The 13864-nt window shown below is 38.5% G+C and overlaps 1 protein-coding gene across 1 annotated transcript in view; it reads left to right on the top strand.

Annotated features, from left to right (window-relative positions):
* PPARGC1A (PPARG coactivator 1 alpha) overlaps window positions 1-13864 on the top strand; it is a 501596-nt gene that overhangs the window by 421751 nt on the left and 65981 nt on the right. Inside the window, 1 exon segment of the mRNA XM_030564335.1 lies at window positions 11307-11486. Within this exon segment, the coding sequence (XP_030420195.1) occupies window positions 11307-11486 (180 nt within the window).

Genomic DNA, 13864 nt, shown 5'->3' with positions numbered 1-13864 from the left:
CAAAAATTTGCATAACTGTATGCGTCCTATACAATACTCTTTCCCTATAAGTACTACCTGTAGAAGGCATCATTTCTCAAATGTTATGTCAGCTGTATATGAACATATGTCACATAGAATCAGTGAAAATGGCACCATGACAGTTCAAATATGTGTCATCTCAGGAGAGAAGAAAATACATACCCCTATAATGGTTTATTAGAGAGGTTTAGCCAAGTCCTCGTAGACTAGTTCAAATGCACCCTGAGCGCACCAGGGACTCTTTCATGTGCAATCATGCAAAATTTAAAATGATGCCCATTTTTTGGCTGAATGGGTGGATTTTGGCTCTTTAGGTGACATTTATGAAAATGATGTTATGCTCCCCTTTAGAAATGTATAGAGTTAATTTGCCTTAAGGTATGTCTACACTACCCACTGGATCGTGATTGATCTATTGGTGTAGTGATTGATCTATTGGGGATCGATGTATTGCGTCGATTCCGGAACTTCACCAGGGTGAGAGGCGGGAGCAGAATCAATGGGGGAGCGGTGGCTGTCAATCCCACATCCCAAGGATACGAAGTAAGTCAATCTAAGTCGATCTAAGATACGTTGACTTCAGCTGCTCTATTCTCATAGCTGAAGTTGCATATCAGATTGATCCCCTCCCCTCCCCCAGTGTATATCAGGCCTTAGAGAGCAACCCATCTAAAATAGATTTAATATTGTTAATAGTCATATATGTTAGTATTTACAGTACCAAGCACCAATAGTGTACACAGCATTGTACAGATACAGAGGGAGTCAGAGTCCTTGCCCAAAAGAGTTTACTCTTAATATACCTTAAGAGTACTTTAGGTGAGACTGTTAGAACAGTCTTAGCTCCTAAAAAATTGCCCCAGGGTTACACCTAGTATGCTCCATTTGATACCAGATACTGAGGTTACCCTACTTAGGCTCTTCTCCGAACAAGTCAGAAAAATATTGATCATTGTTAATGAAAAACAATGGAAGACGTTTCTAGAAGTTTCTATGAGAGCTTAAGGGAAATAAAGTTATGACTGATGCTAATAAGTGTACCCAGGAGAATCTGGATGGGATTTTCCAAAGAGTTAGGAGCACAAGTATTATCCCTTAGGTGCGTTTGGAAATCTCACTTCTAGAACTGTTGCCTGGCTGTTTCTTGTGTTGGAAGAGCAATTGCACACATGGAAAAGTGCAATAACAGTAAAGTGTTCAGCCTGCTGTATGGAACTGGTGCTTTTGAACAATTGGGGCCAGACTGAGTGGGAATGCAATTGAAGAGCTTGCAAGACACTTGCCCCTAGTGCTCACAGTCAGTCTCTGCATGCTTCCTAGAGACTTAAGAAAAATGGATTTTTTTAAAGGGGGGGGGAATTAAAGAAAGAGAGAGAAAAATAACTTGATGATTCCCATCCCATTGCTATAACAAAGAGGTACCAACAGCAATCTGTGGTCCCAGTCCTGCAGCAGACTCTTTGCAGAAGTTTCCTGTGCTGGTATAGAGCACCACTGACTATAATAGAGCTCTGCTCAGGTGTAAGAGTCTGCTCATGTGCAACAAGTTGCGAAACTGGAGTTTTTCTTCCTTACTAGCAGGAAGTATCTGGTTGTTGTTTTTGTTTTGTTTTCCCTAAATCTGCTTTCAACCCCTTATAAAGGTTTCTATAGGAAACTGACTCCTTTATGTGGTTGAGCCTCCCAAGACTGAAAAATTCTAAGCTCACAGGTGTGATATAAAAAAATGGGTACATTTCTTTAGAGATTAGTCTTTCTTTAAAACAGTGATACCGGAATGAAAGACATTGGTCATACTACTTTTAATGTGACTGACAAACTGGGTTTTTTTGCTGTTTATAGCGAATATAGGTTCTCGAAAAACATGTGTGTTTCAAAAGTTAGGTATAACCTCTTATAACAAGCATATTATTATACAGTCAATTTTTGGTGGTGACAAATCCCTTACTCTTGTCTTGTTTTAATAATATTCACTAATAATTTTGTAATGTTTTTTAAGGGGAGATTTCAGAAATGCCAAAGATAGTCTAACTTTCACTAGGACTTAGGCTCCTAAATCATTTAGGTACTTTTGAAAATCTTCCCCTAAACTTTCACTCATAAAGGACCATGACTGTGAAACCCTTACTCCCACTGATGAGCACTTAATCTGGTAACTGTTCATCTTCAGGGCAGTGAGGTTACTCACATTTGCAAGTATTTATCAATGTGAGTAAGTCTCAAAGTATGTGAAAGTATCTATTTTTAGACCCGATCTTGGCCAAACTCCCATTGTCTTCAGTGGTGGAGGACTGAGGCCATTGTATCAATATTGGAGACAGACAAAAATCTAATAGGGCAAAAATGCAGCACACGGCTGGCGGAGTGGTAAACAAATGCAAAGTGAAGGGGGTAGAGAGAATATTTCTAATAAAAAATTAATACAGTATGTATACTTTATATCGGACACCCATTTGTGCCAACTTAGCTTCTGAGCAATGTTCTTCTGTTCTTTATACATAGCACAGACTTATCTTACATAAAAAAAGAAGTATGACTTCTGGGGGAGGTAGTGGAAATGAGTATAAATTCCATGAAAACTGGTTTGTAAACTGTAACTTGCTGAGAATCTAACATTGTTTGTGATTTGTGTAACCTAATGGTTTGCTCATCATTAGACTGCAGCATCTCCTCTGATAAAGTAGCTAAATATGTTGAGTATCAGGAACATAGAGTACAGGGGGTGGGGGAGGGCGCGTAAGTACATCCCTTGTTGATTAGTGGTACGGCTGAGAGAAAAGGGTATTAGAAGAAAGAGACCGAGTGAAGGATGTGTGCAGAAAAAGATTGCGGGACTAGAGATAGGATCCTAGAAGAAGAAAAAGCAGAATTTTGGAAGCACAGCAAAGCAGAGACGGCACGCTTGGGAAGCAGAGGAAGCAAAGTGGCAGTCAACAGAGTGCTGGCCTGACAAGAGGGGGCGGGGAAAAAAGTGCCAAGGATGCCTGAAGTCTTTACCATAAGATCTCTCTGACTGAGGAGATTTTTTGTTTTACATGATGCTGCAGGGCAGTCTAATTAGTTTGAAAAGTCTACTTGTAATGAGTATGTCCTCAGAAACTGTCTATGAAACACATTTGTTCAGCTTTTAGCATTTATGAAGCATTACGGGTGAAAGTCACTGAAACTGGCACAGGGAGGTGTAATAATCCAGGTTCCTTCGGGGAGAGTAGTTTTAACTTCTACTGTCAGCATCCAGTAGAGGCTGCGTCTTCATGTGTGAAGGCTGAACAATCATATGAACCCATCTTTTACTTTGGAGTAGCCTCCATAAGCTATCCACCTGTTGGAAGGCAGTTTGTGGCCATTGCCTGCTTCTTTGATAGATGTGGCCCTGCCATCGCTCTTTTCTCTGTGTGAACAATAGGAGACTCTGATCCCATAATTGAAAAACCTCTGTCTACACAATTGCTTATGATCACCTCAAAACTATTTTCCATCATGATATACCATTGTAACTTTGTTTTGCATTACATATATGGTTGGTTACAAACCATGTTTAAGGACATTGATAAAAGATACCTAATGGGCAAGTTCATGGTAAAATTTGAGCTAGACAGTTCTTTAAAAGGTAAGCCATGATAGACTGAGAACCCTTGTTTAAACCGTGTGATCTGGAATTGTGTTGGAAAAATGGTTTTCAAGTACAGTTTGGTCAGAAAATTCCTTGACATCCATTCTGGAAAATTGTTACCGCAAGAATAGGTCAAGCCAAAGTGTGGGATGGGCCATAAGTAAAGCTCTAGAGGCCCCTATACTGTTATTAGTTGTTGCTGGTACTATCCACTACGTGCTAGGAAAGTTCTCCCATCTCTAAAGCTTGTATGAAATCACCACAAAGATTACAGTTTGTGTTTATCAGTTAATTTGCTAATTTGAAGCAAAAGCAGTGAAGTGGAGTTGTAGAAAATAGAAACAACACAAGCAGGTCAAAATATCCAAAACAGCAATATAAAATGTTCCAGTGTAAATACATTTCTATAAAAGGTGTGAATGGAACTTAAAAAAAATGATGGATTCTGTACAGTCAATGAACACAATTATGAGTAGGTATTGAAGGAGAATATTCCATCAAGCATGGATCCACTGATAATAATTAATAAGAATCTACTCCACTTCAGTCAGTCGGGTGCCCAACATTATTTCACAGTTGACTGTTCTGAGGTTAGAGGTAATGACCTTTGCCCCAGATCTTAATAATTTACTGCAGTTTTATCATTAAATCAGCATATAATTGGGAAGGAAATTAGTTTTTTTTCATGGTGAGAGCCAAGTAATACCGTTAATTTAATCATTTGTAGGAAAAGGCTTTCTGTAGTCACAGGGTATTTTGTTGTGGTTTTTTTAATTAAGTAAAGTAAAAACAGTGTCATTTTTTGTCATACATGTTTGATGAAAATATGACAGTGTGATGTGATTTGCAACTTAAACACAAGCAGGGAAATCTGTACTTTTTTTCAAATCCAGCAACGATAAATTGTCAAATAAGTCAGGTGTTTTCCTGTGACTTGTTACAATTTTTGAAATGCATTTAGTATCTGAAAAATAACCTCTTGCAGCCTCTTTTTGTCTTTTCTCTCAGCAAAAACTCTGTAGCTTGATAATAACTACATTCATGTAGCATTTAGAATAATCAAGTTTGCAAATAACTTAACAGTGAAAACGAATATATCATAGCAAGGAGAATGACCAATGATGGTTTTGTGACTATAACTAGCAGGACATCATGACTCATATCTAGCATTTATATTTTGCAAACTAGACTTTTAAATCCAGCTAATTAAAAAGACAAAAGACACAACTTTTTTTTTAGAATGAAAAGGCAGGTGGAAATGGTTAAACAAGACCTTTATTTTTTTCTGTTGTGGGAAATGTTCTGCAGTTATGTTTGGTACCTTCAGTTTGTTATGTATTCAGTGTGTAGTGTCATCATAAACCAGTTGCACCTGCAGCAGCTCCCATTGTCTCAGAGAGAGAGCTGTAAAAGGCTTAAAGAAGAAACACTTCTGTTAATAGCATGTTGTGTTTTCACATGACAACAAGAGCATTCTTGTTATTAAACGGAAAATGCACAGCCCAGGTCAGTGAGGTTGGAATACAGTGTTTATACAAAAATTCACCCTGAGGCAGCACTAAGGAAATACTACTTATGTGAAAATGCAGACAGGAATCTGAGCAGTTATGGGCAGGACTACAATAGTTGTATTTAATAACACTGTTTTCCAGGATGCCTGCATGAGAAATGGAAACGATTAGAGAAGAGCTGAAAAAAGAAATTGGTATTTCAGTGGGAGCAGGATCAGGCCCCTTGTTTGTAGCAGATGCTAAATAAGTAAAGTAATGTGTTTGCATTCATGTTTGCAGCCTCACTGTGAGGTACAATCTGTGTAGATACCTTTGCTTGTAAAAAAAAAAAAAATAGCTCCCGTGGTTATTGATCAGAAGTTTCTGATATACCACAATTTTAAAAAAATACTCCACTAGATATAAAATGACTAGTAAAAATTAATCATGCAGTAACTTTTTACACACCTCTCTAATAGCATTTCCAAATTAAACAGCACTAGTTAGCCAGCCCTAAGTAGCCCACTTAGAATCAAGGTATTCAAAAAACACGTTTTAACTCATATTAGAGTTACTTCACTTTTGTCTTTGTAATAAATACAGCTTTGTCTGTTGTTTGTTTTGGAAAAAAAGAAATTAAAAAAAGATTGTAGGGGATTTTAGTTATATGGCAACAGCACAATTTAGGGGGTGTGGCATTAAAATCTGATTTTAATCACAGTGTGGTGCTGAAGACTCAAAGGTCTGAGTGGTTTTTAAAAAGATTTACTTCACTTAAGCCTAGGTCTGCCTCTGACTAGTGACGTCACTAGTTTTAGCAGCAGCACAAGAAGGCTGGGTGAGTGACAGCCCAGCCTACTTTTTAAATAGCTTTGTCATGTGACTGGGAACAGTAGTAAGACAGGTGCCTTCAGTTCACTCTCAGTAAGGGTCTAGTTGCCTGCATGAGTGTATGCTCTGTGTGAGACTGTGGATTGTAGTTTAAAAGCTATACTGCTGTCATTCAGGAGCTGGATGGCGTGGGACATGTGCAACCAGGACTCTGTATGGAGTGATATAGAGGTGAGCTTTGCATTATGAACAGTGTGAGAATTGTCTTGTGTGCCACCCTTCTGGAGGTAATTTTTTTTAAATGTAATAATTATAAAAGTATACTAGATATTATATGTTGGAAAGAAGTCTTATGTGAACCCCAGTAACTTTACTAATTTAAGGTTACTCTATGATGCCTTGAGCAAATCAAAGCTTAGCTGCTGTCATCAGTATCTCCTGCAGTTGGAAACTATTTTCATGTGCCTTTGGCTCGCTTTCCAGTCATATGCAATATTTATGCTCTAAGATATTGATATGAATCAGTGTCTGAAGTCTTTCCAGTGGCATGTAGTGGCCTGGTTGGGAAAATGCCATGTCTATTTATAATTAGATTAAGATTTTTTAGAAAAAATTAAAATTAATCTGTGGTTTCATATTTTGATTTTTTTTTTGTTTTATTTTTTGCTGTGCTCTGTTCAGGATTTTTCTCATTTATCACTTGCAGAATTAACACACACAGACAGAGAAAGATGAATATGATGTTGTTGCTTTATTGTTTTAAATTCCTATAAAACAGATTACTGGAAATAGATGTTACTTTACTTCTGATTATTGAACTGGATTATAGTATTGCAGTTAAAATGTTCCATAGGACAAGGTTCTCAGTTAATCCAAGTAGTCCAGCAAATAGTTAAATCCTACTGTACAGCAGAGACAACAGGATGAACCATGAGAATAGAGTTTATGCGGGACTGTGTGAGCTGCTGCTGCTGCCGCCGCTGCTTCTATAAAAATAGATGGCAATACATCAAATCCACAGCTTCTGCTGGCTACAGTTCATAAAGGAAAAAAGCAAGCAATTCCCTGGTAATCTCTGGAGTATAAAGTGAGGTTTGAGGATTTCTGCGTATTTGCATTCAGCAAAATGGAGCATTATCTGAAAGTTCTGGCAACTTATGAAGCAAAGGAAACTTTCTTTGGACCCAGTTGAGAGGAATCCAAAAGACAGACAGACCTGCTCAAAGGAACTGACCCCCTGACGACAAGTTTGGAATAAGTACTTAAAATGCTCCCCTTAGACATCTTTTAAATAAGATGCATATATGGTGCAGAGGTACACATCTAAAGTGAAAATGTGCTGAGTTCTCTGTTTGTATGACTACATTTTTTCTATCTAGTAAGGCATGCATCGGATTCTTAACTCTTTTTGTCGTGTTTTCAATATTTGGAGCACATCATTGTATCCACTGATTTCTGTTTGCATATTGTAATTGCTCTTATCTTGTTTTGATTTCTTGGTAAAATGGAATAGATATGGATAATTCATATGTCCTGTAGCTATTATGAGTCAAGGCTGTAAGTGGATGACTTTCTGGCTCCAAAGTTCTAATTGTTTCTGAGTAGCTGGAGTATCCTGTGAGGAGTTGTCTGGTTTATAGAGTGGGTCTCAGCTGCTATAGCTTCATTTTTCCATCCATGTATTATTCCTAATGCTGCTAGGATTTGATTGAGGAACAAGCTTATATGGAAATATTGAAGATTTATTTTAATCATCAGAGTTCCTGCAGTAATTTCAAGCTAGTAACGGAATAGATCATTTATAGCAATCATTTTTTTTCACAGAGAAAAAAGGGTTGATCTTAATATTAATTGTGTGGCGGATAGGATTAACGGTTGGTAGATTTTTACCAACTGGCTCTTACATTTTACTTTGTATAGTAACATAGTGGTGGCTGCATGCTGCTTTGGCTCTGGGGATCCACCTTTATGATCTACAGTATTACAGGCAGCAGGTACTATAGGCAGCGTTCATATTTTGAATTGTTAGTTTGTTGTCAACTTAAAATGCATTATACCCTCTTGCACATAATGACAGGCTAGCATGTTGCTTAATAGAGGCCTGCATCACTATAGCTGTTCAGAGTCCCCAGTGTTTCACTGTTTAATGAAGGTGATGTGCAGTCAGGTTGCAAAGATTGATAGAGGGAATCTGCATGGCACACATTCCATCAAGTCTGTCATTCTTTACTAGGTTCATCCCCTTGTTGTTTCAACAAACTTGTTAAAAATAAAAAGAAGATTATTTTTACATTAATATAATTAATGTGGCACAAGTCCAGTCTTTTTTTTAATTTACCTTCAAAGGCACAAAGATGTCTGAAAGGTTAATGAAGAATTATACTTAATTATAATGATTCATTATCATCAGTGCAGTTAAGCTAATTTATTGTTTGCTCCTTAAGAAAAAGAAAAAGTCTGTTGAGAGTGAAATAATACACAATAATTAACCTTTTGTGTTTAGTGACTACTCTATCCTCTTAAATCTTATTATAAAATTAAGGATATAGTTGTGAAATAGCTGTCATACCTGTGAAAAGACAGTGAAATGTGTTATGGCAATGCAGGCACACCTGTTACAGATGTAAAGGCAAAGAGTAAATATCAACATGTCAAATGAGGACAGTTATAGGACTTGGAGTGTTAAACCTGGCATCATTCAAAAGCCAAATATAAATTAATAACAGGAACACTTGCTACTAATGTGTCTCAGATTATTTCTGAATACCATATTCAGAAACATTGATTTTATTATCGTGTTAACATTGGCAAGAGCATGTGTATTTCATTTCAGCTGTTACATTTTTTGAGTGACACTGCCATCCTTATAGACAAATGAAAGCTGCAATGGACATATTTATACAGTTGTTTATATTGCTTAAAATGCCCATTGTGGGACTTTCAACATGCATATTATTACGTCCCTAAGATGTTTAACTAGGTGATGCACAGAGGGAAGCTATTTTTACAAACGAAAGTAGTAACAGATCAGCAGGATACTTTAGAAGTCTACAGCATCAGTTTTAAGCCAGTGACCTCCACAACATAAACCTGGGAATGATGCTGAGAATCTACCTTTTCAGTCAAAAACTAGATTATCCTTTAATGAGATCACAGATTTCATCTGTGCATCAAAAAAGGTCATCTCGGCATTATAAGATTGCTGCTGGAAGGTTATGCCAGCGCTAGAAAATGAGGAAGCTTTTTAATTTCTTTTTCTTTGCAGTTTTTCTGTGGCCAAAGTAAAAAGAAGTAAATTTCATTGTACAAAATTTCACCTAAGCAAGGCCTTGGCCTGTTCAAGTTCCAAGCCCTCTTAAACAACAGGAAGAAAAGCAATTGCTATTTCAAAGGCTCCCCTTGCAATCCCTAGGTTCCTTTGCCCCTTGGCCTATTGTATAATTGTCTTGTAGTGTCCTGGTGGGCTAGTGGAAGTTGCATGGTAAATTATAGCCTTTACCAGCTGGACTGAGTCTATTGACTCTGTTCCTGGTTCCCAGAGTGTTGCTCACCATTATGCTGCTGCTTATCGCCCATGCAATGCAGACTTGCAAAGATTCCCAGCTACAAAAATCTCAGTGAAATTTATTTTATTTAAATGTATGTTCAGCTCTCTTATATCACTGCAAGAGGCAACATTTTTAAGAGTAGCATAACTAATATTGAGTTATCCACATCAGTGGGCATGGTAAGGTTATTGCCCTACAAACCTAGCTTTTCAGGTGGTGGTACTTCCGGGATTGACTTCATTTGAAGTTGAACCTAGGAGATCATTCAAATTGCCCAGTCAGCTAACTGGAGTCCAAGAGTTTCTGAGGTCTGGATTTTCTTTTTGGTCTATCCTTAACATTAACACAAACTGATAAAGCTAGAGACAATCAGTTAAAGGCAGTGGTGAAAACCCATTCTCAGCTGACTTTGTTATGGCTTTTAACCACTTAATTGCTGGATCTGGTACAGAAGAACCCTCCACCTTTCTTTCCAATGATGTATATGGGGGAGCAGTGAAAGGAGCTGCTGCATTGGTTATCAGTGAAGGCATGGACTTCAATTGTATATTTCTTGGTTTCTGTTAATAATGAAAAATGATTCAGGTGGTATTTTCGAATTAAAGTTTCTGTGCTACAGTAGAAGCATAGTATGAAAGTGTGTATTTTTTTTAGCTCAGTTGATACCTAAAATAACTGATCCTGATGTACTAAAGAAAATATTCTGGGTTTTTGTTAATGAAATTGATACTATACAGGTCTGTACTCTATTTCTAAGGTATGCAGAGGACAACATTCACACTAGTGAAGAAGGTCCACACACTTTAGTTCCCACCCCTTTCCCTTAATACTGGGCTTAAGTGTTGTATCTGCTCTATGGTGAATTTCCCCAGCAATGACGGGAGGATGAGACAAGTGTAGCATTGTGCTGGATGGGTAGGCCAGAGGAATGCTCCCTCTTGGTGCTTCTGATATAGCTGCTGCTTACAGACCGTAAGTCTCTTAGCTACAGCAGTGCACACACGTACAATCAGAACAGCCACAGGTTGGGAGACTCCATAAACTAACCATGAGTGCTCTAGCACTTGCCAGGTGCATGAGATACCCTTCATGATTTGCTTACTATGAGGACAATAGTTTAGAACCATGTTGTTAAAATCTGTGCAGTTCCTGAGGGTGCTGATAAGCCAGAGCCTTTGGTAGGTGGGTATAGAAGTGCATGGCCTGTGGCAGGCAGGCACAGTGTCTCCAGGAGCTTTGGGAAGTGAACAAAGCAGCATCTATTGCTGTATCCTTCAGCAGGGTGCAGTACATGTGGCAGTCAACTGATTAAACCAAGGGATTAAACAAGGCCATCTAGAGCTGAAAGCATGAGCCTCTGCAGCTTGAGGTGCAGATCTAGCCTGTATAGCTGGCAGCTGTAACAGACTCACATCTTCTGCAGTTTGGGCATTGAGGAGGATGCATAAAACACACTTACCAGTTGGTTACCCAAGCACTCCCACCTGCGCTGATTCCTTTCTGCCAGCCAGGACAGAAAAGACAGGGCCATGTCTTGGCAGTCCTTGTTGGGATTTCTAATGCTGCAGGTGCTGGACTTTCCAAGGAGCATAAGGAAAAAGATAGTAGTGGCCACTTTGCTCACCTGTGCAGGCTAGTCACAATCTAACACTCAGTGTGTCTTTCTAAAAATGAGATTAACTCTAGTGACCTACTCTGTGGAAGTGAGTGACTTAATCAAGGCTTAATTCTCATCCCATGCAGTTATGGTTAACACATTCTGGTGATTAATGAAAGTGTGTGTTTCTGTACTTCCCTCTGCAGTGTGCTGCTCTGGTTGGTGAAGACCAGCCTCTTTGCCCAGATCTCCCAGAACTTGACCTTTCTGAACTAGATGTGAATGACTTGGATGCAGACGGTTTTCTGGGTGGACTCAAGTGGTACAGCGACCAATCAGAAATCATTACCAATCAGTACAGCAGTGAATCATCAAATATATTCGAGGTAAGGGAAGCTGATGCAAAAGTATATTTCTGATTGCTTCATGTTTTTACCAGGTGGAATGACAGTCTTCTAATAAAAAAAGAGCCAATAGATGCTGAAGTACAGCTGTGACGTCTGTTATAGCCTCCCTCTGACACCCTTAATCTTCATGATCAAAATTAGACCTATTATCTGGAGAGAAGAAATGCTTGGAAAGAATTAAGTGGAATTCTGATTTCTGGAATGAAAGCGCTGAAGAGATACCAGGTTACACTATGGCATAACACTGAGATATTGCAAAATAGTCTGTTGGAAAGAAAAACAAAAGTTGAAACCTGTTTGTCGTCTTCCACGTACATTTCACAGAAACAAACACAGTGGAATACAGCATCTGTTGGTGGCTCTAACATTTTATACGTTACTAATTATTTTTACACCAACAGGCCCCAATTGTGCTATGTGTTGTACATGTGCATATCAAAAGTCCTTCCATTCTAAGTACAAGATGAGGCCATCGGTGGATGCAACAAACAGACTGCAGGGAGCACAGCATCAGAGTCAGATTATTCTGATTAGCATAATAAGAAGTGGTCATAGCATGCCAACTGACTAGCCACCGATGTGTGTTTTGTAGACATAATGGCAGAGGGCAGTCTTAAGGAGAGAACTGAAGGATTTCAGGAGTGATTTAAATGCCCTCTTTAAAATACTGCTGTGGAGGTCAACATATATAAGAGATGGGCTATACTCTCTTTGCCTCAACCACTAATTCTCCTTTCCTGTGTAAGACCTCAAGATTCTCCACTACTTAATTCTCAGACAACCATGCCCCTCCTGAACCCTAATCTTCTTTCCTCCTAGATGGTAGTAAATGCAATAGATCGTCCTCTGGCTGGGAAATTGGGCAATAGTGCATTTGATGAGCTGGCAGGAAGACCTTGGGCAACAATAAGCTATCACCCCTGCTTCATCTCTGCCTAGCAGATCACAAACATGTCCTGTCCAGGAAGCATTCCTGGTCCACTTACTTGGGGGAATCCCCAGAATAAAGACTGTTAAATTTAATACCTAGCAAATACTAAATGCTTCAGCAAGGTAAAATGCATTTGGAGGTGAAGTACAGCCTTTATGAAATACTCTGAACCAAAATCAGCTATTACTTATGCTGGCATAACTCAACTGCAGCAAATTAAGTTACTCTGGTGACACTCATGTCACTGAGAGCAGAAACTGGCCCTCTGAGCCTGGTCTTTCTATCATTCACACTGGTGTAATTCAGGAGTAATTTAATTCAAGTCTATAGTATTATACTAGTATAAAACCAGTGTAAGTGGAGCAGAAGTCAGTTCTCTGTCTCCAAGGGAGAAATTTTGAAACATTCCATATTCTGAAGTTTTGTGAAACTTCAAATTGTTGTGTCCTGTGCTTAAGTTTCAGTCATAGCAAGTAAGTGACACATGTTATAATCAAGTAATTGGGCTGCTCTGTTATAGTATTCTTATACGGTCAGTATGGGAAGGAGTTAATAATGTTTATAAGCAAGGTTAAAATAGTGTTATATCAGAGAAAATTATTGAGTTAGAACTTCTGCTTCCAAATAAATCACTCAAAACCAAATGCATGGACCTCTTTCATTGGCTGAAGTAAAATCAGCAAAGGTTTAAATTCAGTGTTGATAAATGCAAAGTAATGCAAATTGGAACATGTAATCCCACCTATACACATAAAGAGATGGGGTCTAAATTAGCTGTTACCACTCAGGAAAGAGATCCTGGAGTCATTGTGGATAGTTCTCTGAAAACGTCCACTCAATGTGCAGTGACAGTCAAAAAGGTGAACAGAATGTTAGGAATCATTAAGAAAGGGCTAGATAATAAGACAGTATATAAATCCATGGAATGCTCACAACTTGAATATTGCATGCAGATGTGGTCATCACCACTCAAAAAAGATATATTGGAATTGGAAAAGCTTCAGAAAAGGGCAACAAAAATTATTAGGAGTATGGAACGGCTGCCATATGCCATTAATAAGACTGGGACTTTTCAGCTTGGAAAAGAGACGACTAAGAGAGGATATGATAGAGGTCCATAAAATCATGACTGCAGTGGAGAAAGTAAATAAGGAAGTGTTATTTACTCCTCATAACACAAGAACTCAGGGTCACCAACTGAAATTAATAGGCAACAAGTTTAAAAAAATGAAGCATTTTTTCACACAACACACAGTCAATCTGTGGAACTGCTTGCCAGAGGATGTTGTGAAGGCCAGGACTATAACAGGGTTCAAAAAAGAACTAGATAAGTTCATGGAAGATAGGTTCATCAATGGCTATTAGCCAGGATGGACAGGGTTGGTGTCCCTATTCTCTGTTTGCCAGAATCTGGGAATGGGTGACA

The sequence above is a fragment of the Gopherus evgoodei genome, chromosome 5, assembly GCF_007399415.2.
Source record: "Gopherus evgoodei ecotype Sinaloan lineage chromosome 5, rGopEvg1_v1.p, whole genome shotgun sequence".
NCBI lineage: Eukaryota > Metazoa > Chordata > Testudines > Testudinidae > Gopherus > Gopherus evgoodei.
This window is presented reverse-complemented; position numbering and strand designations above follow the sequence as displayed.